The following is a 24,703-nucleotide window of genomic DNA, read 5'->3' as shown; positions in this document are numbered from 1 at the left end:
CAGGAAGAAGCCGGGCCAAGCCGCGGAGAGGAGGCCTCTGGGCCGGCGGCAGGGGGCTCCTGCTGGGCGGGCCCTTTGGCGGCGACGGCGGCCCCCTCCCCTCCCTAGTGGGCAGCGGCGGCGGCGGCTCCGGCTCCGCCCCGCGAGGGCAGGCCAGGGAAGCAGGCGCGGCCGCCGCCACTTCGACTCGGGCAGGCGGAGAGAGGGACAAGCCGAGCGCCTCTGGCGAAGCCGCGGCTGGACAGGGCGCAGCAGGTGGGCGCGGCGGCGGCTGGAGGGAGCGAGGCGGGGGGCGAGGGGTGGTGGCACCGCCTCGGCTTTGTTTCCCGGCGCTCTCACCCTGGCCGGCTCCGCGTGGCGAGCGCCTGCCAGCGGGAGCAGCCGGAGTAGGACACGGCGAACCGGCGCGCGACTCATCGGCTGCCTGCGCGACGGAAGAAGGCGTCCTTTTTTTCGGGTGCGCGCGCGCAAAAAGAGCTCAGACCCGTTTCTACCTCCCCCACGCCGGGCGCGGGCTGAGACCCTTTTGACCCCCGGGCAAGCGGGTCCCCTCACCGGTCCCGGGAGGCAGCGAAAGTTTGCCCGCAGAGGAACGCGCCTTGGAACTCCCCCCCCCTCGACGGCAAAGGCGGAGCTGCCGCTGCGTCCGGACGCGGTTGCCGGGGGGCTTGAAAACCGAGCTTGGCGGAGGGAGGCGTCCCCTCCCCGGCTTCGCGGTTAGAAGCGCGCTGTGCAGCCTCGCCCAGGTAGGGCAGAGGGGGTGGGGAGGACCTCCCCGTCCTGTGCAGCTTCCGACGCGCGGAGACAAAGCGCGCCGGCCCAGCAACGCCGGGGAGGGGGGCAACAAAACAGGCCCAGGGGTCTCCACGTCTCCGGAAGCCCTTTTCCCACCTCCACTCTTCACGTCGGAAGCAAATGTGTGAATGAGCGCCGTGTGGGTTAGAGGATGCGGGAGAAATCTCGTGGCAGGAGAATTTGCGGAAAGTTGGAATAATACCTGGGGATTCCATAGCGCTTTGGCAGGGGGTGTCCCCCCGTTTAGTACCTGAGGCAGGAAGCCCAAATGGCGCTGACTCGTCCCTGCCGATGGTTATCACAGAAAACTCCGACGACCACTAAGAGTTTTGTGCTAAACAGCTGGCCTGGGGGTGCCCTGCAAAGGTTCCCCAAAATCTGCCGCTTGGGGCAGCCTGACCCTGTTTAATGGTAGGGTATGCCTGCCTTCAACATTCTCCAAGGTTTTGAGAGTAAGACCAAGTTATAAAGACAAGAAATCCCTTGCTTCCCGCAAGACCCCTTCCATTCTGATCTGTTTTCCACTCCGTGTCTTGTGAGTGGCAAAGACCAGTTGAGAGCTGAGCTTGGGGGTCCGGGTTACACCCCCCCCCCCGCCAGCTGCTGCATGTGGCTGTGTCCATCTTCAACACCAGCCCCATGTTGTTTGGATGTGTTACAGGATTTGCAGGGTGGGGGAGCTCATACCCTCAGGTTCAGGTTGCTGCTTCGTGTGTTATGAATCTCCTCCCCCAAGAGAGGATTTTCTTCATGTGAGTGCTGAACCCTCAACTGGGAGCTCTGGACGCTCGAAAGAATTTTTGGAGAGGGGGTTATATGGGGAAATGAGCACAGCCAGATGTCCCTTCAGTTTTGGATAGGCTGACAGTTTTGGTCAATGAGACAGAATGATTCAGTCAGGTTCTCTTCCATCCCAGTGCAGACCCTGTCCCAAATGGGTGTGCCCTAAATATGACCATGCTCTAATTGGCAATCTTGGGAATGTAGGTGCTCCAATTACAGGGTTCAGAGGAGACAGCACAGCGAATATGGCAAATAAGTTTTGTGCAGGCAGGGGAGCCAGCGGTGGCCACAAGGGTCCCACAGTTGACTTGGCATAAGATATTGAGTTGAAGCATCAGGCTTCTTGATTGTAAATGTCTTAACTAACATTCCCACCCACCCACAACATTTGTAAACGGATTCATTCCAGCTCCTTTGTTTTTATGGCTACTGGCTTAAATGAACTCCCTGTGAACAGATGCTTTGTGCATTGTTTTTTGAAAAAGTGTGCTGGGAATCAAGTTTCCAGGATTTCCAGATTCATTCCACTGCCACCATGCTCTTTTACCCTGCCTTCCATGTTTGCTTTTCCTGCGGAAAGGGGAAGCCTGCCCTCTCTTCCTGCTGCTGCTGCTGCTGCGGGTGTCTCTGGGCTGTCCAGCTGTGGACAGTTCAGGGCTGGAGGAAAGGAAGGATGTGTTGTTGTTGTTCACAAGGAAATCCACTTTTCTGAGTTTGTGTTGTGCCCCAAGGTGACTGGGCTCATCTCTGAAGCACATGGGGACACCTTTTCATCTTGAGTCAGCAGGGTGGCTGAGTAATATATTTCCTACATGGTTTTCTTAAATTAAAATATTTCATCCAAATGGCTTCCAACGTAGTTTAGTGTGTGTGTGTGTGTGTGTGTAGGTGTAGGTATTCATACCAAATGCAATGCAGTAAAAGCAACTGCCTTTGCACAAACAAGAAACTGATAGGAAATATGAAGCCTTGAGCCACCGGGCTGCCTCCTGACTTTAAATGTTCGGAGATTCAGACAAAAGGAAGTCCTTCCTTGCTCAGTGCATAGTTATATTATAGCATTCACTACCACAAGCTCTAGTGATGGTCACCAACTTGGATGGCTTTATAAGGTAATTAGATTAGTTCAGGGAGGATAAAGCTATGTTCTCCCTTTGCCTCTGAAGTTGTTGGGAATTGTAGGTGGGGAGAGTAGATGTTACACTCAAGTCCTGCTTGTAGGCTTCCTATAGGCATCTGGTTAGTTTGCAGTGTTTCTCAAACTTGGGTTTCCAGCTGTTGTTGGACTACAACTCCCATCATTCCTATCTAGCAGGACCAGTGATCAGGGATGATGGGAGTTGTAGTCCTACAACAGCTGGAGACCCAATTTTGAGAAACACTTTGAACCCCACCTTTCCTCCAAGGAGCTCAAGGTGCTGTAGTTCATACTACTCTTTCTCCACATTCTGTCCTCACCACAATCTTGCAAGGTAGGTTTAGGCTGTGAGACCATGACCGGCTGGCCTAAGGTCAACCTGTGAGCTTCATGACCCAGTAGGGATTTGAACCCCTGTCTCCCAGGTCCTAGTCCAACACTTTGCACCACACTGGCTCTCTAGTTGGCTGCTATGAGAACAAGATGCTGGACTAGTTGGGCCTTCAGCCTGATCCAGCTTTAGGGTCTTTCTCACGAGAAGCCACTGCTTTTAGCTTCACACTTGCAAATGCTCCTTGGTGGATTATGACCTCCTTCCATCGAGGGATGCTTTCTATGCCTTTCAAAATCTACTTGAGGATCTCATTCTTGCTCTGCAGCAGAACATGGCAGGAGAAGATCTACTTTAGTAAGGCAGGAAGTTTTCATTTGGGCTGCTTGGCCAAACTCCTCTTGTAGGGCTTCTGATAAGCTTCCAAAGAGCCCAATGTGATTTCACTCTGGTTCAACGCTTGGGTGGCAGGGGAATCTTCCTATGATGTGTGAATACTCTCATCTCTTGTTTGCTTAAAAGCAGCTGAAGCAAACTGTAAAATGGGTGTGCATGCCACCTAAGTTGCCCTCCTCTTGGTCTAGAACTGGAGACCTTGTCCCGGACTCCTCTCTTGTTATGGCAGCACTGAGCATAAGGGACAGGTCTGTTTAGCTAAATGGGCGGCGTTTTAAGGAGCTGACAAACATGGGTGTTGCTGGCTCAAACCTGGCCTGCCCTCACAAGCTTGTGCAACCTGCTGGGTGCTGGGCCTGCAGCTGGAAGCCAACGTGGTCTCTTTGCATAGATGCCTCATCATAGCTAGATTTTGACTCTCCTCTTTCAGTTAGGGGAGGCCGGCTGGGGCTGAACCCTTGGCCATACCCAGCCAGCCTGCGCTTTCTGCGCTGGAGGGCTCCTTGTCATTTTGGGCTAGGCTGGAGGCCGGGCTCCAAGGCTGCTGTTGCATCAGTGTTCTGGGGGCAGCCTTGCCTTACCACGCCAAGAGATCCTCAGACAAAGGAATCCACTGCAGACGATAAGCTGACTAATCTATTTGAGACGGTGCCAGCATCATATTGGAGATGCCAATCTGGCACCTCGTCTGGTGACTCTTCCTCTGCTGCCAAGGCTGTGGTTGCCTTTCCTGGAAGGAGCATCTTTGAGCTTTGGGGCACTCAGAGCCTGCCTTGACCACAGGAGATCCAGCAGGAGATCCACAGGAGATGGTGGTGGCAGTGGCATTTCATGCTCTCTCTCTTTTTTACTAGTATCACTTATCCAAAGACATATAACTGTGAGTTAGATATTTGCACTCTGTAAGGAGAGGCATTTGGAAAAAGGTGAAGCTGCAGATACTGCTATCACCCTGATGCTTAGGGAAATGAGAGATATGAACATATGAAGCTACCTGTTACCAGGTCAGACCATTGGTCCAGCTAGTTCAGTATTGTCTACACTGACTGGCAGCAGTGACTCTCCAAGCTTTCAGGCAGGGGTCTCTCCCAACCTTCCCTGGAGATGACACTGGGGATTGAACCAGAGACCTTCTGCATGCAAAGCAGCTGATCAACCCCAAGCTCTTGAAACTGGTGGCTCTCCAAGGCTGGGAGGCAAGAACTGCTAAGTTTAGGCACCTGGCTCCCAAAGGGGAACCTGATACACAGGGTTTCTGTGCTGAGATGCCCCTTCCCAAGGCAGGGTTTGGATTTTGGCGAGGGTAGCTCCTTCAGTGCTCAACCCTTCTTCATAGGGGGTTGAGTACCAGAACTCCTGGGGGCTTCACGGTTGTGCTTATGCCTCATAGGGACCTCGGGGGCAGGATCCTGGGACTTTCACACATGCTTGTGGGGCAGTCTGGTTGCTGGACAACTACTGAAAGCACAGAAAGAGTAATGTATGTGCAAAAAGGAGGTGCTGTGTGGTATGGAGCACAGCTTAACTATGGGGTTCTCCCAGAACGCCATGTAGGCTTGGTGGTAGGATTGGCACACATTTTGCTGTTTAGCTTTGGAGTGTCAGAATCTGGTGCCTCCGAATCCTATTGAAAACCATTTCTTAGCTGTGTGCTTCATTATTATCACAGTTATGTCCCACCTTTGTTGCAAGGGTCCCAAGGTGGTGTACAAGGTTCTCCCCCTCCTCATGGTATTCCCACGACAACCCTGTGAAGTAGGTGAGGCTGAGAGGGAGTGACTGGCCCAAGGTCACCTAGTGAGCTTCATGGCCAAATGGGGATCCAAACCCTGGTCTCACCCAGCTTGTAGTCTGACACTCTCACCAATACACCATACACTTGGCTGTAGGAACATCTCTTGGCTGTCTAAAGCACCACATTTGATTCCCTGCAGGAGACACTGGACCCTTTCAGTCCAGAATTCAAAAGATTCCTATAAATAGAGGCTGAGAGGCAGTGACTGACCCAAGGGTCACCCAATGACCTTCATTGCCAAGTGGGGAATTGAACTCTAGGCTCCCAGGGCCTAGTCTGACATTCTGACCACAACACCTTGTTTCACGGCATTGCTTAAGTGGGACACAGCGATTCTGCACAAGACGTAGAGAGGGCTGTCCAGTTGAGGGGCAGGGACATGCTTTAGGTGGTTTTGGGGTTCTGCATCCTGTTTCTCCCCACATGGGAAGCCCTCCGCAAGTCTGCTGGAATAAGGCAGTGGATGTGGGGCTTCCTGTTGTGGGAAATGTGTGAGGCGGAAGAAGCAGAGTGCAGACCCAGCCTCTGTTGGCTTCCTCATTTTTACTAATATTTATTTGTTCAGCTCTTAAAGGGACTCATGCTCAGTGACTCATTACAGAGGAGGCTGGAGGTGACTGGGAGGAAGGTCCCAGCTCTGCTGGGCTGCTGCTGCTTGCAGGCATTCAAAGAGCAGCAAAATACCTCTTCACGTAGCGCACTTCAGTGCAATCCACTCCTACTTGTTGTGATGGACACCATTATGGATGGCTTTGGAAGAGGATTAGACAAAGGCTATTGATTCCCAGTTGCCACAATGGCCGTGCTCTGCCTCTGAATGCCAATTGCTGGTAATCACAGGTCTCAGATCCTGCTTGTGGGCTTCCCATTGGGGCATCTGATTGGCTGCTGAGAGAACCTGCTGATCTGTTAGAGGGGCCTTTGCAGCTGCAGGGCTTTTTTGTGTTCTCATGTTAAAGACAAATGAATGACTTGTTTTATTTATTCCTTTATTATTATTTTATTATTGCATTAATATCCCACCTTTTCCCCACTGAGCTTACCTGCTTCTCTTCCCTGTTCTTATTTAATCTCCACAACAGCCCTGTGAGGTAGGCTAGGCTGAGAGCCTGTGACTGGTCCCCAAGGTCACCCAGCGACCTTCATGGCCAGGTGGGGATTTGAACCCTGGTGTCACCCGTCATAGGCCGACACCCTCACCACTGCATCACAGACTTGACTTGGCTGTAGAAACATCTCTCAGCTGTCTATCATCTTTGCAGGCACACTCCTTTTCTACTAAAATGCCATATTTGATTCCCTGCAGCAGGAGACACTGGACCCTTCCAGTCCAGTCCAGAACTCAAAAAATTCTGGTCAGTGGTGTTTCTGCCCAGCAGCACTTGGGCCGGCCAGACAGACTTGCTTCTTCTCGGTGCCCAGTGTTTTCTGAAAACCAGAACCCAGCTTGCACTCAGTTTGCCACAAACAAGCTCTCCCGCCTGCCTGCCACCCTTCTATGGTAAGAGGGGAAATTGCTTGCTCAATCAGCCCCCCAGCAAGAGGTTGTGGCACAGGAAATGCAAGCAGCTTGGAATCCCAGCAGAGGGATCTGCAAAAACCTCCCCTCCCCACCCCAGCATCCTGGCCTCTCTCCCCATGGAGTGCCCTTCATTGCCAAGCTGGGGCCAAGCAGCTGCCTCTGATGACAGATTCAGTGGGGCTTCCATTGTTGCACAGCCAGGATTTTCCTCTCTCTTGGCTTTCATAGCTGCAAATATGTCCAGTTGCAGCAAAGAGGAACCAGTGAAGGTGGAGTGAGTGTTGATGCCTCATAGCTGGAAAGGATGGTAGTTCTCTCATTGCTAACCATCACCCTGCCTGTCTTTACAAGGCCATCTGGCAGCGTGTCCCACCCCAGGAGCTTGGGATGACCATACTGCCCACTCTTTCCATGGGGCTCAGTCTCAGTGCCATCTGTGTTCAGTGCCAGGGCCCAGCCTGCACATGGGTGCTCCTGTGGGCATGCAGGACATCCTTTGTCTGGATCGTGCTCTATAACTTGTAGCGTGAACAATCCCCACATAATCCAGATTTCCAATAGGTAGTGGAATTCCCAGACATAGGCAGGCTGGCTTGAGCCAACAGCATTCCCCACCTCCTTTAAAACTTAAGCAGGACCTCTGGGAAGTGGGCACACTTCAGACTTGTCAGATCTCCTTGTTCTTTTTACTAGAACTCCAAGATCTGCCAACCAGAGCCGGGTGCAAAGACACCGAATTAACACACTGGATTCCTCGGAGAACATTCTGAGCCCAGGAATTTGCTTTCAGTCCTAGAACTAAATTGAGCTCATTGTCCTTTCTCGGGTCTGTCTCTCTCACATACATCCAGCCCTGCCTACTCTAGGTAGTCTTCTCTTCACCAGGCTAAACAGTCCCAACTCCCTCAACTGTTCGTCTTCAAGCTTTATTTCCAAACCCTTGATTATCTTGGTTGCCCTCCTCTGCAAACACTCCACCTTGTCAATATCCTTGTGGTGCCCAGAAGTGGACACAGGCCTCCAGGGGGTGGTCTGACCATGGCAGAAAAGCAGCTCTTTCCTTCTTTATTGGCTGCTCCTCCTGTGGGAAGAAGCTGCCTTCCTTGTGTAACTGATTGGGGAGACATCCGAAAGGGTTAAATGTCTCTGAGCACTAGGAAATCATTAACGAAGGTGGATCCAGGAGAGGGGGGGGTTCCTCTCTGGAGCTACGTGTCTGGCTGGGCTCACCCTGCCTGCACCTGAGTGATGATGGAGCCATAGGAGTCTTGCTGAGGACAGGCTCTGTCTCTGCTTCTGGTGTGTTTCAGTAGAAGCTCTTCTGCTGAGAGCAGCTCCTTCTGGAGGAAAAAGGGCATGTTGGGGCAGCTCAGGATTGTCCAGGTCTGCTGTGCTGCCCCAGCATACTGCTGTCTTTGGGGAACGAGGCTCCGTAAGGTGGCTGGGGCTGGATCTCCCCTGTGCTCGCCTTTCAAAGTGATGGGCAGCTCTGCTGCAATCTGGAGGTCATGTAAGGGGCCATGCTGGCTGGTTTTTCTCTGCACCTGGGAAGGTCAAAGGTGCCTCCTGAAGGGCTGCCTGAATTTATGTTCAGGGTTGAAACAGCCACTTTGGGAAATGACTTCAGTGTTCCTATTTGGCCATTGAATTTCATATGGAGGGTTCACAGTGTCCCTAAGAGGAATAGTGGCCAGGATTTCTTGCAGGGCCTGAAAAGCTTGGAGCGTCTGTGACCCTGGACAGCTCCTCAAGCTGGCCCTAGCCTCAGGCCCATGGCCCTTGGGGAGCCCCTCCTGGCTTCACCCAGTGCATGCCAAGGCCCGCTCTGAGACCCCTAGGTTATCTTTGACTGGCAATTATTCAGGCTAGTGAGGCGGCCACAACATCCACCCCTTTCTCCCCCCGCAGTTTGACTCAGCAGCCTGGAATGTTCCTTCTCCAGCTCTCCTCCAAGGAACCATCACTCCTCCTTCCTCCCAGGAGACATCCTGGGTTCACAGGGATGGGGCATCTTTCATCCAAAGAAAGCTCCTCGTTGGGAGGTCCCCATCTGGCCCCAGAGGGTTTCCTGGTACAGCAAGGCTGTTGCTGCTCTGTTTTTCTCCCGGAAACAGGGGCTGCTTTGGGGTTTTTCCAGCCAAGCCAGGAGCTGCAAGCATTGCCCTCTGCCCTGTTTCTATAGGCCATTCCACCCATCCATCAGTTTTGGAAGCTCCTAAGCCCCTGAGAGAGCCCCTTCATGAGAGATTTGGCGGTGGAAGTCCAAATAGCTCTCTGGGCTGCTCCCAGCCTTTATTGCCTGGTCCCCTGATGGCAATTGGGGCTCGGCCCTGCCTGGAATTTGGACTTGTTCCAGGCATTTTCCATGCTGTGCAACAGAGGGGCCTGCTGGATGCCCTGGGTGAGGCGTGCTCTTTCTCTCTGCGTGTGACATCAGACACACCCTTTGGTGTTTGTGCGCACATGTCTGCAGAACAGAGTTGAATCTCATGAAAACCCTTTTTGACTCTCACAGCAGCCCCTGGGAATCATAGCTGTGTGAGGATGCTGGGAATGTTTTTACTCAATCTCCAGCCTCTCTGCAGAACTGGGTATCCCCAGAAGGAAAGTTTTGAGAGGCTTCAAAGAGATCCAAATCTGTACTTCTGAAAAAGAGAGGAAAAACCTCTGTATAGCTTGGAAAACCTTCATGCTGCACTTGACAAAGTGTTTCTGGATGTTTGGACTGAGAGGTTCAAGGGACCTTTTTTATTGCATTGGTCCCTTGGGCTCCTTCACTCAACCCAGCACCCCTGCCCGGATACCGTTTCGGACCTGTGTCTTCTGCACCCATTTCTCAGCATGTCATGGGAGGGTTTGTAGTGAGAAATGGAGGCTTCTCCACTGCACAGAGGGTGCCTCTATGCAGCTTGAGTGTAATGTGTCGGCAGCTGCTTTTTGGGGACTCCATCCTTCTAAAGCTGCCCAGGAAAGAAAGTTTTCTGGCCTCCCAACTGGGTGGCTTAACCTTCTGGGGCTGCAGCACCTCCTGCAAGCTCCACATTTATCTGGGGCGACTGATCCATCTCAGCACCTTCGCAGCCTGGCAGGTGGGTGTTGGTGGCATTAGCCCTCCCAGGACACCCTCCCTGCCACTCTGCTTTCTAGCTACAGACTTGAGCCAAGAGCAGTTGCTGCCTCCAGGTCTCTAATCTCTCTCCACCACCCCCACCACACACACACACTTTCATTGAATGTTTGGCATCTCCCAGACTAAAAATACAACTCCAGAGGCAGCTCTTGAAGAGGGGTCCCCCTTGTGCCCCGTCACGTGGCCGCACAAAATGTCAGAGGCAGCTGACCCCCTCTGTCTTGGTGCGTTCCCAATTTAAGAGCCTGCCCTTTCCCACCTGCTGCTTTCACCATCCTCGGGAGATGCCTCCCTATTCTTTTTTGAGCCTGGATCGTGCAGGGGCAAAAAATAGACCGGAGGATTTTCACATCTGCCTTCCTTGTCAACCTTCAGGCCCCTCCTGCCAGCCCTGAGGTCTCTGCATGGTGTCTGGAGACACGAGGGGCCAAACTCCAGGAGAAATGGGTGGTGTGTGTGTGGGTGGGTGGGGGAAGACCACCTCTGTTTGGTCTGATGTAGGGCTCAGCCACAGTTAGAGAGGCAAGGGACCCCATTCTGGAGTGGGGGGGGGTCTTTGGCCCCCAGCTTTGTTTGTGATGTGTCACCTGCACCTCTCAGGCGCTGCTTGCTCACCTGCTGAGCTGCTGACATTGTGCACCTGGATGACCATTCTCTGGCGCAGCAACCTCCCCCTTGACAAACCCATCAGGACCCTTTTTCATGGGTTTCTTATAGTGCCTTTTGTTTTCAGATGGCCTGAATCTCATCACTTACTGGATATGAATGCCGTCTGCAGCAAAGGGCACTTGGGCATATTTTTCAGCACTTGGAAAGATACATGAGTGGGACTTGATGCTTCCCCCATTGCCTGCTGCATATAACTTAAAAGCAACAAACCGTGGAAAACAAACATGTTCACACTTGGGACTGTGCGCACATGCAGACATGCACACACACACACACACACACACACACACACACACACACCCTAGCTTGGCTTCCAGGGCACATAGAAGGAAGTCCTTCTTCAAGCAGGGCGTAGTTAAAATTATGGAACTTGCTCCTGCAGGAGGCAATGATGGCCACCAACTTGCAAGGCTTTAAAAGAGGATTCGGCTGATTCATGGAGGAGAAGGCCATCCATGGCTACTAGCCACAATGGCTACTCTCCCTTCACAGTTAGAATAAAAATTTTTTTTCTTCCAGTAGCACCTTAAAGACCAACTCAGTTAGTTCTTGGTATGAGCTTTCGTGTGCATGCACACTTCTTCAGATACCAAGAAGTGGTATCTGAAGAAGTGTGCATGCACACGAAAGCTCATACCAAGAACTAACTTAGTTGGTCTTTAAGGTGCTACTGGAAGAAAAAAAAAATTTATTTTGACTATGGGTATCTGAAGAAGTGTGCATGCACACGAAAGCTCATACCAAGAACTAACTTAGTTGGTCTTTAAGGTGCTACTGGAAGAAAAATTTTTTTTATTTTGACTATGGCAGACCAACACGGCTACCTATCTACTTCACAGTTAGAGGCAGCCATGCTTCCAAATACCATTTGCTGGAAACCAAAGGAGCCCTGTGAGTTCTTGTGCTTACATCCTGCTTGAGGACTTTCCATAAGGGCATCTAGTTGGCTACTGTGAGAGGAGGATGCTGGACTAGATGGGCCATTGGTCTGATCCAGCAGCAGACTCTTCTTACGTTTAGGTGAGAAGGCATTCAGAACGTGCATTTGGAGAGGGTGGGCCATGTTCCTTGTCCCTCCTTGTCTCCCTCCCCCCAAAACAATGGGCTTTGCCTTGTTTGTGTGCCAAAGGGGAAATCCAGGCCCCAGGGAGTCCTCCTGCCCAGCTGCATGGAGAGGAGAGCTTCTGCTTCTTCTGCTTCTGCTTTGGGCTGCTGCCTGCCGCCTCCCGCCTGCTGTGTGTGTGTGTATGTGTGTGTGTCTCACTAGCACCACCCAAACCTCCTGCAGCAATGCTCTTAAGCAATCCTAGCGGAGAGCAGGACCTGGCAGCTGGAGGATGCTTACCTCACCCGACAAAAATGCTCTGTTACTCAGAAAATGAAAACTGTCTGAACTTTCTGGGCTGGGAGGAATTGCTGGTGGTATCTGTTTGAACCGCACCACGGCAGAGGTTACAGAGCCTCCGCAAAGGGGTAATTTCGTAGCTTCTCGAGCGCCGTGGAGACTGTGAGCCAGCGACTCCTTGGCTGGGTGTCCGAAGGGACCTCGGCTCATGCTTCAGCCTTCTGCTCGGAGAGGTGCTAGAGGAAACCCAGAAAATGACTCACCAACTGTCAGGAGTCTGTGCTTGACTCGGGTTGCCTCCCAAATACGGGAGCTCCTTTCCAGTTGGAGAGAAGTTGCTTCTGATAGCTGCGTGGGCCAGAGGAACAGCGAAGGTCAAGGCCTTCCAGTGGAAAGCAGACACCGCTATTATGAGCTTGACTGCCATTTGGATGTTGCCTGTGTCTGGGGTGTCATTGAGTGCTCTTGAGAAAAGGAGGGTTGGGTTGCCCAGGGGAAATACCATCCCCACTGGCAATGGGCCCCAACAGGGAATGCCTCCTTCCACATTGCCCTTGTGACAAGGGCATGTCGAGGGGCTTGTGTGTGCTGTGAAAAGGGCTGGTGCCAGTGCTGTGTCCTCTTAACACCTGGTGCAAAAAGTAGGGCATCCGCTAGGGAGGAAGCAAGGAAGCCCTCTTTGAAGCCAGCGGGCGACATGTCCTTTTCAGTTATTTTCATTTTTACAGGGCCTTCTGATTTGCCTAACCTTGGCAGGCCAGAAAAAGTGCTTGTGTGCGCAGCGAATGGAAATTGTGACCAAACAGCTTAGCATGTAGGAAGACAAACGTCTTCCTTCCAGTGTTGCAAGCTGTGCCTGTGTGGGTGGGTTGGAGATGCCACTGCTCTGAGTGTGTGTTTCCTCTCAGTTGAGCAAACAGTCGCTGGCTTGTCTCTCTGCAGGTGGGTGAGGCAAAGCGACTCACCTCCAGCCTCCTCGACCCACCTGGCCTGTGAGGCCCCTGTTCAGAATGTAGGCCCTTTGGTTCATGGCACTGCAGGGTGGGGGGCCCCTTATAGGCTCTTGGATCATGCCCACCACACCCCTGTAGCTCTTCCTGTGGGTGTGTGGTGGAATTTTTACCTTACCTGCCTGTTGCTAGCAATTGTTTCCATCAGCCCTTTCACAGTATCTGCCTCCATCAATTGCACACCCTACCCAAAATGTCACACATGGAGCTTGGGTGGAAGATTCTATGTTGCATGTGTCAGCCTTCCTTTTCCACCAAGATTAACCTGCCTGTAAGCAAACGTTCCCTTTTCCAGTGGAAGAAGGCCTCCATGAGGTAGTGATGGCCGCCTGCTGCTGACCTGGATGGCTTTAAAAGAGAATTGGACAAGTTCATGGAGGGTGATCAGGCTCACGATGGCTAGGGTCAGGGCCTTCCCGCCATCGCCACCACCAGAGAAGTGAGGAGAAGTGGTGGCGGCTTTCTGTAAGATCTTACAGAGATCATGTGGAATCTCACCAGAAGCTGCCACTACACGATCCCAGTAAGCAGGGCTTTGGTGGAAGGGTTGCACCTTCTTGTTTCCCCTCATGTGGGAAGATGGAACAGGTTGCTCCAGGCCATGGTCTTACCTGCCCTGCCAGAGGTAGGAGGCCTTTGAGTACCATGGGCCGCTTGGACTAGCAGGTGGGGATAGCCCTGCCATTGACCTGCTTGGTGGCTTTCCAGAAGAGAGGCATCTGTCTGGCCCCTGTGAGAACAGAGTGCTGGACTAGACAGGCCCCCTTTGGCCTGATCCAGCAGCCAGGCTCTTTATGTGTTCAGTGGTCCTCAGTTCAAGAAACCCTTGCCCATTTTAGGGGCACAAGATCCCATCCGGCTCTGTAACTTGGCAGAAATCCTCACAGGGTTTTGAAAAAGCCAGGGAGGAAGCCGGGCCTGTTTGACTAATGCAGACGAGAAACCCCAAAGGGGGCCAAGCTGATAAGGTGGATGCTTTGGGGTGTCAGGTGTGCAAAAGTAGCTTTTCCCCTCTCGTGCCTCGGCTGGGGAAGGCAAACTCTGGATCATCTTTTTAAGGCAGTGAGGGCCAGCCACTGGGTGGCTTGTCTTTTCTGGAAGCCTTCCTCACGGAGGGATCTTGTCTTTTCTAGGCTATTTCCACCAGTTTCTGGACTTTCTGATCTCTCCTCCTAAGAAAGCAGAGGGAATTCCCTCAGCCTTGACCTTTCAGGCCGAGAAAAGCCAGACTTTTGCTCTCTGCAGTCTTGTCCAGTTGGTTTTGTGGGCAAGAGCCTGCTGTTTTCCACAGGCAGCAAATGGATGGACTCAAGGCGGCCAGGTGTCCCATAGCACCTCCAGACATCTCCCAAGAGGATGGAATGTTTTGCTTCAAATTGGCATCTCGGAGCAAGCAACGGTTTGTTGTGGCACCAAAAAGTCGAAGTGCCTGTTGTTGAAAGAACACTCTGCTCCCAGCTCCAAGATCCCTTAATACCACCTGGTGCCCTGGCCAGCAGAGCCTGGAGCTGTGAGCCGCTTTCCTTCTGCAGGCTGCTCAGAGGAAGGAGTTGGCAAGGAAGGAGCCCTGGTCCCCATGGGGAGATTTTGCAATGGCAGAGACGGATTTGCAGTTAGCTCCGGCTTGTGCTGGGACTGTAATTGATACCAGATGTGTGTGCGCGCGCCCACTCTCACCAGGTCTGGAAAATCTCAGCTGTGCAGATGGAAATTCAATCCACCTCTGCTCTGATGGGGGAAGAGGAAAAGGTGCTCCGTGTTCCCCTCCTGCCTGCAGCATCACCCGCCCCCCAAGTCACACTCTTAGAGACCCCTATCCCATCCCCAAAGGGCTGCCATTTGCATTCCTGCCCACGGCAGATGGCCTGGATTCCTATGCCTGCATGAGGGATGGTAAACTGAGTGACTTCCTGCTCATTAGGGTCTGGTGCTATTCCAGATTTTGAAGGGCTTGCCTGGGGGGGTGGGGGCAGGGGGAGGACTATGGTTGTCTAATAGCCTGGAAAACGGATCAGGATTGGTCTCGGCTGCACACTCTCTCCCCCTCCCTGCCATGGCTTCCCTTGAACTCTCACTGCTGCGATATCGGGCGCAAGAGGACAAATGTGGGAAAGCTGGCTGTGCTGCAGCCCAAGAGCTGCCACTGTGCCTTCACTTTTGGATACCTGATTTATGTCCCTCCCGCTGGAAATAACTCCCTCCTAAGCTGCAGCTCTCCAAACAAAGAGCCACAGCGAGAGGGACTGTTTTGACCAAATTTGGAGAAAACTTTCCTTGAGTCGTTGAGCAATATCAGCCTGTTGCCTCTGCTGGCCCCCCTCTTCTGCCACCAGGGAAACTCTGCTGCTCCTACAGCAGCAGCAGGACGCCGCCCTGTCCTGGGGGAGATCCTCAAAGATGGAAGCTCAGCGAGGGACAGTTGTGGCACTCAATTCCCCTTTGGGTGCTTAGTAAACGCAGCAGAGCCCTTGCCAGAGAGACCTGCCTACTGGGGGAGCACCCAACCGCTGGTGTCTCCCCCTTTGTGCAAGGCTGAGACAGGGTGGCTCTGTTTCCCTGGGAGGGCTCTGTTGCTTTGTGGGCAGCGGGCTTCAGGACCCTGAGAAGCCCCCGTTTCTGTGTTGTGCCTTCTGTAAAATGGCTTGCAGCCTGTCCTGTTCTTTCCCCTTGTCCTGAAAGGCCACTTCCCACAATGCCTCTTGCTTCTTGGGTGGCCAAACGCAAGTCCTGCAGGAATTCTGAACCCTGGAGCTCAGCTGACCTTCAGGGGTTTCTGAAGCAAAGTTGTCCAGCTGATACAAGCTGGAGTGTGGGCCTTGGTTGCGCAGATCGCCTTGGGGTAGCACTGGCAACCCTCTTAGGTGAGCAAGAGGAGACAGATGGGGCTCTTCTAAAATCAGAAAGGAAGGTAGATCGGTGGTGTTGCCTGGGCTGGGCTTGATGTTGCCTTGGCAGTTACAGAGAGAGAGTTTCAGCTGGCAAAGGGACTGGCCTCCTCTGGCACAGAATTGCTCCTCCTGTATCCTGTATCCAGGAAGTCAATTCTCTTCCTCCTCCCCATTCTTTGAAAATTATGGCTGGCTTTGGGGCAAGGCCCCAGGGAAAGAAGCTTCCTAAAGCAGCATGTCAGAATTTGTGCTCTTTGGCTTTTATGTATGGCCAGGAGTGCATTTGTTTGAAAAAGAAAAGTTACTGTTTTTCATTTTTCATTTTCAGACAGATACCGTAAAGACAGAAAGATAACCAATAACAGAAAAGCATACAAATCTCCCTGCAAAGGGGGTGGGGGTGGGGCTTGGATAAAGAGATATAAATGCATAGGTCTGATAATTTCTCTAAAGGAAAGTTAGTGCAAAATCATATGCTATAAAAAAGCTATTTTGCATTAATTAATACATCTAATAAAAACACTTTAGTAAGCTTGTCTGATTTTGAGAGGCCTTTTAGTACCCTGAGCTTTTGCATTAATTAATTTCTCGATCATTGCTGCTAGAGGCCCTTAATTACAATACCAATAATACTCCAGCGATGATAATACACCCCTTTTGGTCTTCCCTGAGCTTTGCCAGAGCCAGGCGGCTGCCATCAGAAGACAGTTCATGAAAGCTTTGCTCAGATTTTGGTTTGTGAAGAGGTTCACGTGAGTCAATGGCAGGGTCCTGTTTGTGGGGAGGTGTGTAATTTTTCTCCAAAAACCAGGTTCCAAAACGGCCGAGGCTGCGGGCAGAACCACCACCTAAAGCAGTAATTGCCAGGTTCTGTGCAGTCCTTCCGACATAAAGACGTTAGGGCAAATTTGAGACAACCTCCCAGGAGTCATGTCCCATCTATGCACACAAGCTTCAGCGTGGCTTCTCTGACCTGGGTTGATACATGCCAGGTATTATTGCAGGAAGGGAATAGTCACCCAGCTTGCCGTGATCAAAGCCTTGCATTGTTCTCTTGCCCTGTTCTGGGCTGTTTCCACTCTAAGAAGGGAAGCATTTTACTTCTAAGGATATGTGCAGAATCTCTGGCTGGAACCTGCTTTTCCCACCACTGGTCTAGCCATGTCATGAAGAGCTTCACCTGGTGAATTTCTGCATGTCAGGCGGCCGTTAAGAGGCGCAGCTAATAGAACCATTTTTTTTTGTAAACAGCTTTGAGGTTTTTCTACAATCAAGTGGCAGAAGCGGTCTTGAGAAATTTGAGAGCCCAAAGTTCTTCATTGCAAGCAGTATATAATTTTTTTACAAAACAAATAGAATAAAACTGAAAGGAGAAGTTGAGGATCCAAGATTGCAGTCTACTTTTACTGGAGAGCAAATCCTGCTGCATTCATGAGCGTGCAGCATTGGATTGGGCCAGATGTGGTCAAGTAACCCTTTTCCCGAAGATAATACTTGCTGGCTTCTCTACAAGAATGATAGACTGTCACTACGTAGAATCATCTGTTGCGAGTACTAACACAATCATGCGTATTTTACTCAAAAAGTAAACACCACTTACTCTCACATAGGATTGCACCACCAACCATTGTGTGCCCTGCCCTCTACCCCGTCCCACACCCCGAAGGGAGCTCAGGCAGGGACTCCCATTTCAAAGCAGCATTGCAGGGGGGCGGTGAGATTTGCCTCCTCCTCCTCCTCCTCCTCCCCTTTGTCTTTGGTTTGTTTCGAAAGGATTGAAATGTTGGAATTTCCTGGAGGCCAGGACTATGGCTCACCCTCCTCTGGTTCCAGGCCAGCTAGTCCAGGCACGCGGCAGGAGCTCCAGTCTGGAGAGCAGCAGATGCCTGCCTTCCAAAGGTTCCTTGACCTCTTTGCTAGCACAGGGAACAAGCAGGAAGGGGCTGCAGGTTGCAGGGCTGGGGGAATGCAGTGATTCCTCGGAAGGGGACTTTGCTCCTCTTCGCCAGGAGGGTTAGCAGAGCCCCCCCCCCCACTGCAAAAAGCTGGAGAGGCAACCTCGGTCCTCCTAAGCGCCTGATCTGCAGTGTATCAACCCAGGGCTCCTGTAACGTTTGCTGCTTCCAGAAAGGGGCAGCTATAAGCGGGCCCTAAATTACAGATTTTGGGGTGTGTGTGTGTGTGAGAGAGAGAGAGAGAGAGAGAGAGAGAGGGAGAGAGAGAGAGAGAGAGGTGACTGGATCTGTGAAGCCAGAGTGGGACTTGGCACTCTCCTTTTCTACAGGGTTGAGTGGCTTCCCCATCCCTCCCCACCAGCTGAACACATGCTCAGGAACAGCCTTGGCTCAGCTTTCTGTCACTGCCAACTGGGACTTAACCCTTGTCAGGGTTAGGAGCTGCTGAGGGAGGTGTGTGGAGCTGCACTGGAAATTTGGGTGCATGCAATTCAGTACTTTTGGAATTGTCCTTTCTACCAGCACCCCAAAGCAACAAGGGTTTGGAAGAAACGAGTTGAGTCTCTCTCAGTCTTGCCTGCAAGCGTTTGGGTGACCTTGCTAGTCTGCCAGCCAGCAAGGCAGCAGTCCTCTCCTACCCCCCCCTCTTTTCTGCCTGGGCAAGGAGGCTAACAGCCGCTCTCTTCCCTCTTCCCCCAGGACCCTTGTGCAGAGTCCCAGCCCGCAGCAGGATGACTGAAGGCTTTGACTGCGCCAGCTGCAAGGAGTCCCTCTACGGGCGCAAATACATCCAGGTGGACGAGGGGCCCTTCTGCATCCCCTGCTATGATACCCACTTTGCCAACACCTGTGACGAGTGCAAGGAGCCCATCGGGCACGACTGCAGGGTAAGGGGGCAAGGCAGGGGGAGGCCTCTGCTCAACTGACCCTGGGGGGCGGTGGCTGCTCCTTGTCTTGCTAGTGCCTTTGGCCCAGGCATGAGCTGGGATCCTCCAAGCACAGGGGATTTTTGCAGCGCCCCTCCTGCATGTCAGGCACCTTTAGAAGTAACAACCAGTCCCATTGATGAAGCTGATCTTCCTCCCCTTTCCAAGCATGTGCTAAATGGATCCAGCAGGCAGCACCCCTAAGGGGAATGGGGGGGTGTCCCCTCTTGGTAGGCCCTTCTGGCAACTAAAGCAAGTTCTCTAGCTCATGAGTAAGGGGGGGAGGTGTCTGTGCAGCCTCCTGAAAGGGACCAGCTGTGATACAAGGAAAGGACAGGCTAGGAAAGGAGGACCTTTTGCTCAGTGGATAATGAGATGACCTTCCTTCCCCCCACCCCCGCTTGCTAGCCAGCAAGGTGAGCTGAACAAGACCTCTGTGGGGAAGGGAAATGGCTCTCTTTGACTGCCAGGCAGCATGGGAAAGGGGGGGTCACTGCCTCTGCCCTGCTTAGGGCTTCCCATTGGGGCATCTTGAGAAGAGGCTGCTGGGGCAGGTAGACCCACTTTGGCCTGACTGCACCCCCAAAATGGGAGGAAATGGGCCCACGCTTAGGGCTGCTTCTGTATTTGCTCACCGGTGACCTTTGGGGAATCATAGAATCATAGAATTGGGAGGGACCCCAGGGCCCATCTAGTCCAGCCCCCTGTGATGCAGCAGCGCTTTGCTTCTTGGCCCCCTAGAGCCTCTTCCACAGAAAGATAGGTAAGAGAGGGCTCCGAATTCCTCCTCCTCAAAGGTGTGCGTTTGCCTCTTCCCTCCACCCCATGAGTATAGCATAAGGGCATTGTTTTCTCAGACAAGGCCCCTCCCGCTGCCTCTCACTGCGATTGCCCCCTGACCTCTCCTCTCCTCCGTTCCAACTCCAGGAGCTCTACTACGAGGACCGGCATTACCACGAGGGCTGCTTCCGCTGCTTCCGGTGCGACCGCTCCCTAGCCGACGAGCCCTTCACCTGCCAGGGCCAGGAGCTGCTCTGCAACGACTGCTATTGCCGGGAGTTCTCCTCCCAGTGTGTGGCCTGCCAGCAGGTGGTCATGCCAGGTGGGCTGCTTTGCCCCTTCCCCCCATGGCCATGAGGGAGGGGGGCAAGGGGAGCCACCTCTGTAGCCAGGGTCACCACGGCTGGCATGGGTTCCCTAGAATCATAGTGCTGTTGATTTGGGGGTACCCCAGAGGTCATCCATTCCAACCCCCTGCAATGCCCCACCACAGGCTCCCGGAAGCTGGAGTACAACGGCCAGACGTGGCACGAGCACTGCTTTCTCTGCAGCGGCTGCCAGCAGCCCATCGGGGCTCGCTCCTTCATCCCTGAGCAGAAGGACTACTACTGCGTCCCGTGCTACGAGAGCAAGTTCGCCCCCCGCTGCACCCACTGCAAGAAGGTGGGGCCCCGCCTGCTTTTTTAACTGGTGTGCGGGGGGAGGGGGACAGCTGGGCAGGGGGCATCTCAGACCCTGCAGGCTTGGGTTGGGTGGGTGGACAGGGGGCTCTGTGCATATTACTCCTGTTCTTTCGCCTGTGCAGTCAGAGGCAGCAATGCTTCTGGATATCAGTAGCTGGAAGAGAGAGTGCTGCTCTCAGGCTCGAATTCTGCTTGCCGGTTTCCCATTGGAGCAGGGGCAGATCTACTATGAAACTAATTAAGCTGAAGCTTCACGGCCCCTAATCCCAGAGGGACCCCAGAAGCAATTTAGTCCACATTGCTTAACAATTTTGGATCTAGTAGACCCGACTGGAGTAGCACAATGCAAATTGGGGTGAGCTCCCGTTGCTTGGTCCCTGCTCCTGCCAACATAGCAGTTCGAAAGAACATCAAAGTGCAAGTAGATAAATAGGTACTGCTCAGGTGGGAAGGTAGACGGCGTTTCCGTGTGCTGCTCTGGTTCGCCAGGAGCAGCTTAGTCATGCTGGCCACATGACCTGGAAGCAGTCTGCGGACAAAAGCCGGCTCCCTCAGCCAAGAAAGCGAGATGAGTGCCACAACCCCAGAATCAGACATGACAGGACCTATTGGTCAGGGGTCCCTTTACCTTTACCTATATTTCAACAATCCCAAAGTTTGACAATCAGCAGCACAGACATTGTAAAGGTGTTGGGACAACCCTATTGAAGAAGCTAACAGTTGTGACCCAAACTTCATTACTGGTTGCATAGGAGCCCCCATGACAGTTCCAGCTTCAAAATGTAGTTGTTTTCCTGCCATTGCACTGGAGGCATCCGACTGGCCAGTGTGAGGGCAAGATGCTGGACTGGAGGGGCAACCCTTGGCCCCGATCCAGCACCCAGACTCTTCTTCTGTTCTCCTGCTCAGTCGCTGACCAAGGGAGGCGTGACCTACCGGGACGAGCCCTGGCACAAGGAGTGCTTCGTCTGCACGAGCTGCCAGACCCCCCTGGCCGGGCAGCAGTTCACCTCTCAGGAAGACCAGCCCTACTGTGTCAAGTGCTTTGGGAGCCTCTACGCCAAGAAGTGCAGTGCCTGCACCAAGCCCATCACAGGTGAGATTGGGAGGTGGGTGGAGACACGGAGGCCTTTTGCGGTCCCTGAGGATAGGGGCCAGGGAGGGGTGCCCTGTTGCAAGTCCCAGCCGTGCCCACATCCCACTCTCCATCCTCCTCTCTTTCTCCCCCCAGGCTTTGGAGGGGGCAAATATGTCTCCTTTGAGGACCGCCACTGGCACCACAACTGCTTCAGCTGCTCCCGCTGTGCCGCCTCCCTCGTGGGCAAGGGCTTCATCCCGGAGAACGAGGAGATCCTCTGCCGCGACTGCGCTAGCGACCTCTGAGGCCGGGCCTGGTGCCGGTTGTCCTCCAGGCTTCCTGCATCCTGAAGCAGCAGCAACAGTGGGGCAGAGAGGATTCTCCCTCCCTGCTTCCCTTTCCCTGCCTCTCGGGGACTGGATCCACACGCCCCCATAACTTTGTCCCCAGAGGTTGTGCTGCGAAGTGGGAGACCGCTCCCTCCCTCTGTCCCCTGTTTCCTGCTATTGCAGCCCAGCAAAGCCTGTCTATGCAAGGTCATCCCAGCATGGGCTGCAGGGGGGATGTATGTCTGAACTGGTTGCAGCCTCTCCAACCTCCCACAAACCCCTGCCCTGAGCCTCCAGTTTCTGGGCCTAGCAGCTCCAAGCTCTCCCCCCCTGCCAAGAGTCCCCCCTTCTCCCTGCTTTTGAAGTGAGGGAGGTGGAAGCAGAGGCTGGAGGGAGGGCACCGCCCCATCCACCTCTTACGAGCCTCTGAGGGAGGGTGCTGCTCCTCCCTGCCCCCCAGGGGTCCTGCCCCCCCCATCTTTCTCCTCCCCCCAAGTGTTGTCTGCAGTGGTAGGCAGGGAGGGTGAGTGGACCCAGGAGCAAACTTGTCAAAACAGGCAAGGCTTCAGCAGTGGGTCTCCCTTGCAGGGTGGGTGCTGAGGGTGCTCACGACCCTTTGGGTGGGCCTTGGCACTCTCTCCACCCACAGTGACTTTGTGGCCTGCTCAGCGCCAGCTGCTCTGCCTAGCAGGATCTCCAGAACGATACCAAAGTGACCCCCCATCTTCTCCAGCTGCAGGAAGCCACTTCCGGCCCCTATTCTCTATATCCTAAACTTTCTTCCTGGCTCCTTCTCTCTCCCCTCTTCCAGGGAATATTTTGCCCCCATCCTGTTCATGTACTGTGTAGCCAGTTCCTTGGATATTTTGCAGTGGGGGAGTCAGTGTGTGTGTGTGTGTGTTTTTTTCTCTCTCTGCCTGTCGGAGGTGGTGGTGTGGGGGACTCCTCCTAGCCTTGCCCATATCTGGCCAGTGTCCGCCCCCCGCCCCCGCTTTCTGGCTTTATATAATAAACCATGTTACTGGACCATGGATGTCGTTCTTAGCAACTTGTGGGAGGGAGGGGGGGAAATATTGCATTTGTCCCATCAGGAATTTGCACTTGATTTTCTCAATGATTTTCTCACATTGGGGGGGAGGGGAGGCGGCAGGGCAATCGGTGCCTGTCTCTCCTCCCCCCACCTCACCTCCCATTTGTGGCTTTCAGAGCAGGCTGAGAAGATGCAAAACTTTGCCCTGTGGCTGCTTGGAAGGAAAACTGGATAATTCCACCCCTTCTGTGTTTGTCAGAAGGACGGTCACACACACATTTTGAGATCCAAATCTGTCTGCATACAGCCTTCTTTGCAGCAGGGTGGGGGCTCCTTGGACTCTTGTAAACAGAAGACAAAATATTCTTGAAATTGCAACCCTGTCCCGCTCCCTGGACTTGCTGGGACATGGACCCAGGGCAGCTGATCTCTGGGCTGATGCAGTGGAACTGCTCCCGCTCTTGCAAACTTGGGCAATGAACTGTTGTGCATCTCTGGAACAGCCTTTTTTCTTCTGAAAGCAGCTTCCCCCATCGAGCCCTGAGCGCAGGGAGGGGGGGTGCTCAGCCCTCCCCCACAGATCCAGCTACCAGGCTTTTGTTACCTCTGGGCCCCTGGGATCCCCCTCGGCCTGGCGTTCCTCTCCAAAAAAGGAAATGGCCCAGCTGCCTGTGGCCGGCAACATCTGGATCCCATCCCAACATGAATGGGTCACGACTTGCTTTGCCTGCCTGATTTATTTGTGGGGAGGGAGTGGGAGGGTGGTGAGGTAATGGGGCAAGGCTGGAAGGCGACGGTGGGGGTGGAAATGGCCTTGGATGCAGGAGGCTCCTCTGGCTGGGGAACCACAGGGAGGGAAACTGCTGGGCTGGGTGACATGGGAGGGGGGGCGCGTGTTGTGGCTCAGGCAGGGAAGGAGGGTTTGCAAGGAGGTCTGTGAGGCCTGAGACCTTTGCTTTGCTCTTAGATGTGCCTCCCCCCACCCCACCCATTCATTTTTAGGAGTTGCAGCGCACTCCTCAATGCTGACTTCGACATTTCCTTCCCTGGAACCCCAGTGTGGGCCACTGAAGGGTTTAAGTTGCAAAGCAAAAGTGCATGCTCAGCAGTTCTTAAAGCCTTGGAAAAAGTGCCTTGCTGGATCAGGCAAAGGCCTGTGCTGCCAAGCAGAAGCTGCCCCCTGTGGGCCATGCTGGGCTTGCTTCACTGGGCTGGTTAGTTCTAGATGCCCACCACCTGTTCTGTCCAGGGAAGTCTCTCCAGGAGAGATGAGCTGGTCACTTGCTGGCTTATTTGGACCTGTTTTCATCTGTGCGTGCTGGGACGGGGGGCGGGTAGCCACTCCTCCTTGGGCCCCTTCCTTTTGCCAGCTTCACAGTCTTGGAGTGAGAAAATGCTTTTGAACAGTGGGAGGGGGAGAATCTTACACATACCCATGTGCCTTTATCAGCCATGCAATTGCCTGCTCCCTCCCTCCCTCGGCACCTGGCCCTGTTTATCTAAGTCTGCATGCCTTTCCTTTCCAAAAATGCCCCTTTAGTGCTGTCCAGGGCAGAGACTCAAATCAGTTTCCACTGGCACTCTCCCATCTCACAACAGGAAGAGCAGTTTTCCTATGCTCCTGCCTCTGGTTCAGCCACTTGCACCCTGGGCAGGACTATGGCTTGAGGTCCTCCGTCCCCACCAGCAGCAGCCTGGTCTTCCCTGGGACAGTATCTAGTTTCAGAGGGAGGTGGGCTAGGACTCTCCCCAAGGGCTGCTTGCAAAACCCACCCCACTGCCTTCTCCACGAGGGGAAAACTGTCATACTTCCAAGGAGCTCAACTGGGCCCTGGGACTTATAATTTCTGCAGTGTTGGGAAAAGAGCTTCCTGGATCAGGCCAGAGGGGGCCCATCTGGTCCAGCATTCTCACCATGGCTAACCATGTTCCTCTATTGGAAGTCCACAAGCAGGACTTGAGTGCAAATAGCAACTGCCTCCACCCAGGGGTGCCAGCCATGGTCCCGAGTGCCTCTGCAATTGCCTCCCACTGTGAGGAGGCTACTTTGATGTTGGGAAGGGGAAACATGGACAGCTTAAGGGTTGTGCCCCACAGGTGGCTCTGCTGAGACAGGAAGC

At 53.4% G+C, this 24,703-nt stretch overlaps 1 protein-coding gene across 3 annotated transcripts; it reads left to right on the top strand.

Moving 5' to 3' along the window:
- Positions 1-22,579, top strand: FHL3 (four and a half LIM domains 3). Of its 3 annotated transcripts, none has more exons than XM_083511521.1 (6): positions 1-255; positions 18,457-18,644; positions 19,611-19,785; positions 19,957-20,126; positions 21,056-21,242; positions 21,378-22,579. In XM_083511521.1, the coding sequence occupies exons 2-6, from the start codon at positions 18,489-18,491 to the stop codon at positions 21,527-21,529; spliced, it is 840 nt and encodes a 279-aa protein (XP_083367647.1). In that variant the 5' UTR covers positions 1-255; positions 18,457-18,488; the 3' UTR covers positions 21,530-22,579. The 3 variants fall into 3 exon arrangements, with proteins under 3 accessions (XP_083367647.1, XP_083367649.1, XP_083367648.1); XM_083511523.1 differs by having other exon boundaries at positions 151-457; XM_083511522.1 differs by lacking the exon at positions 1-255 and adding an exon at positions 11,404-11,450.
- Positions 22,580-24,703: the final 2,124 nt, after the last annotated feature.

This window comes from Podarcis liolepis (genome assembly GCF_965112155.1).
Source record: "Podarcis liolepis genome assembly, chromosome: 7".
NCBI lineage: Eukaryota > Metazoa > Chordata > Lepidosauria > Squamata > Lacertidae > Podarcis > Podarcis liolepis.
The sequence above is the reverse complement of the archived record's forward strand: the minus strand, read 5'-3'. Positions and strand labels throughout refer to the sequence as shown.

What these genes read in the sequence shown, in the direction of transcription:
- FHL3 (XM_083511521.1), top strand. Translation starts at nt 18,489, where the DNA reads ATGACTGAAGGCTTTGACTGCGCCAGCTGCAAGGAGTCCCTCTACGGG. An exon ending in CCATCGGGCACGACTGCAGG is followed by an intron (nt 18,645 to 19,610) that starts GTAAGGGGGCAA and finishes TTCCAACTCCAG; the next exon opens with GAGCTCTACTACGAGGACCG. An exon ending in CCAGCAGGTGGTCATGCCAG is followed by an intron (nt 19,786 to 19,956) that starts GTGGGCTGCTTT and finishes GCCCCACCACAG; the next exon opens with GCTCCCGGAAGCTGGAGTAC.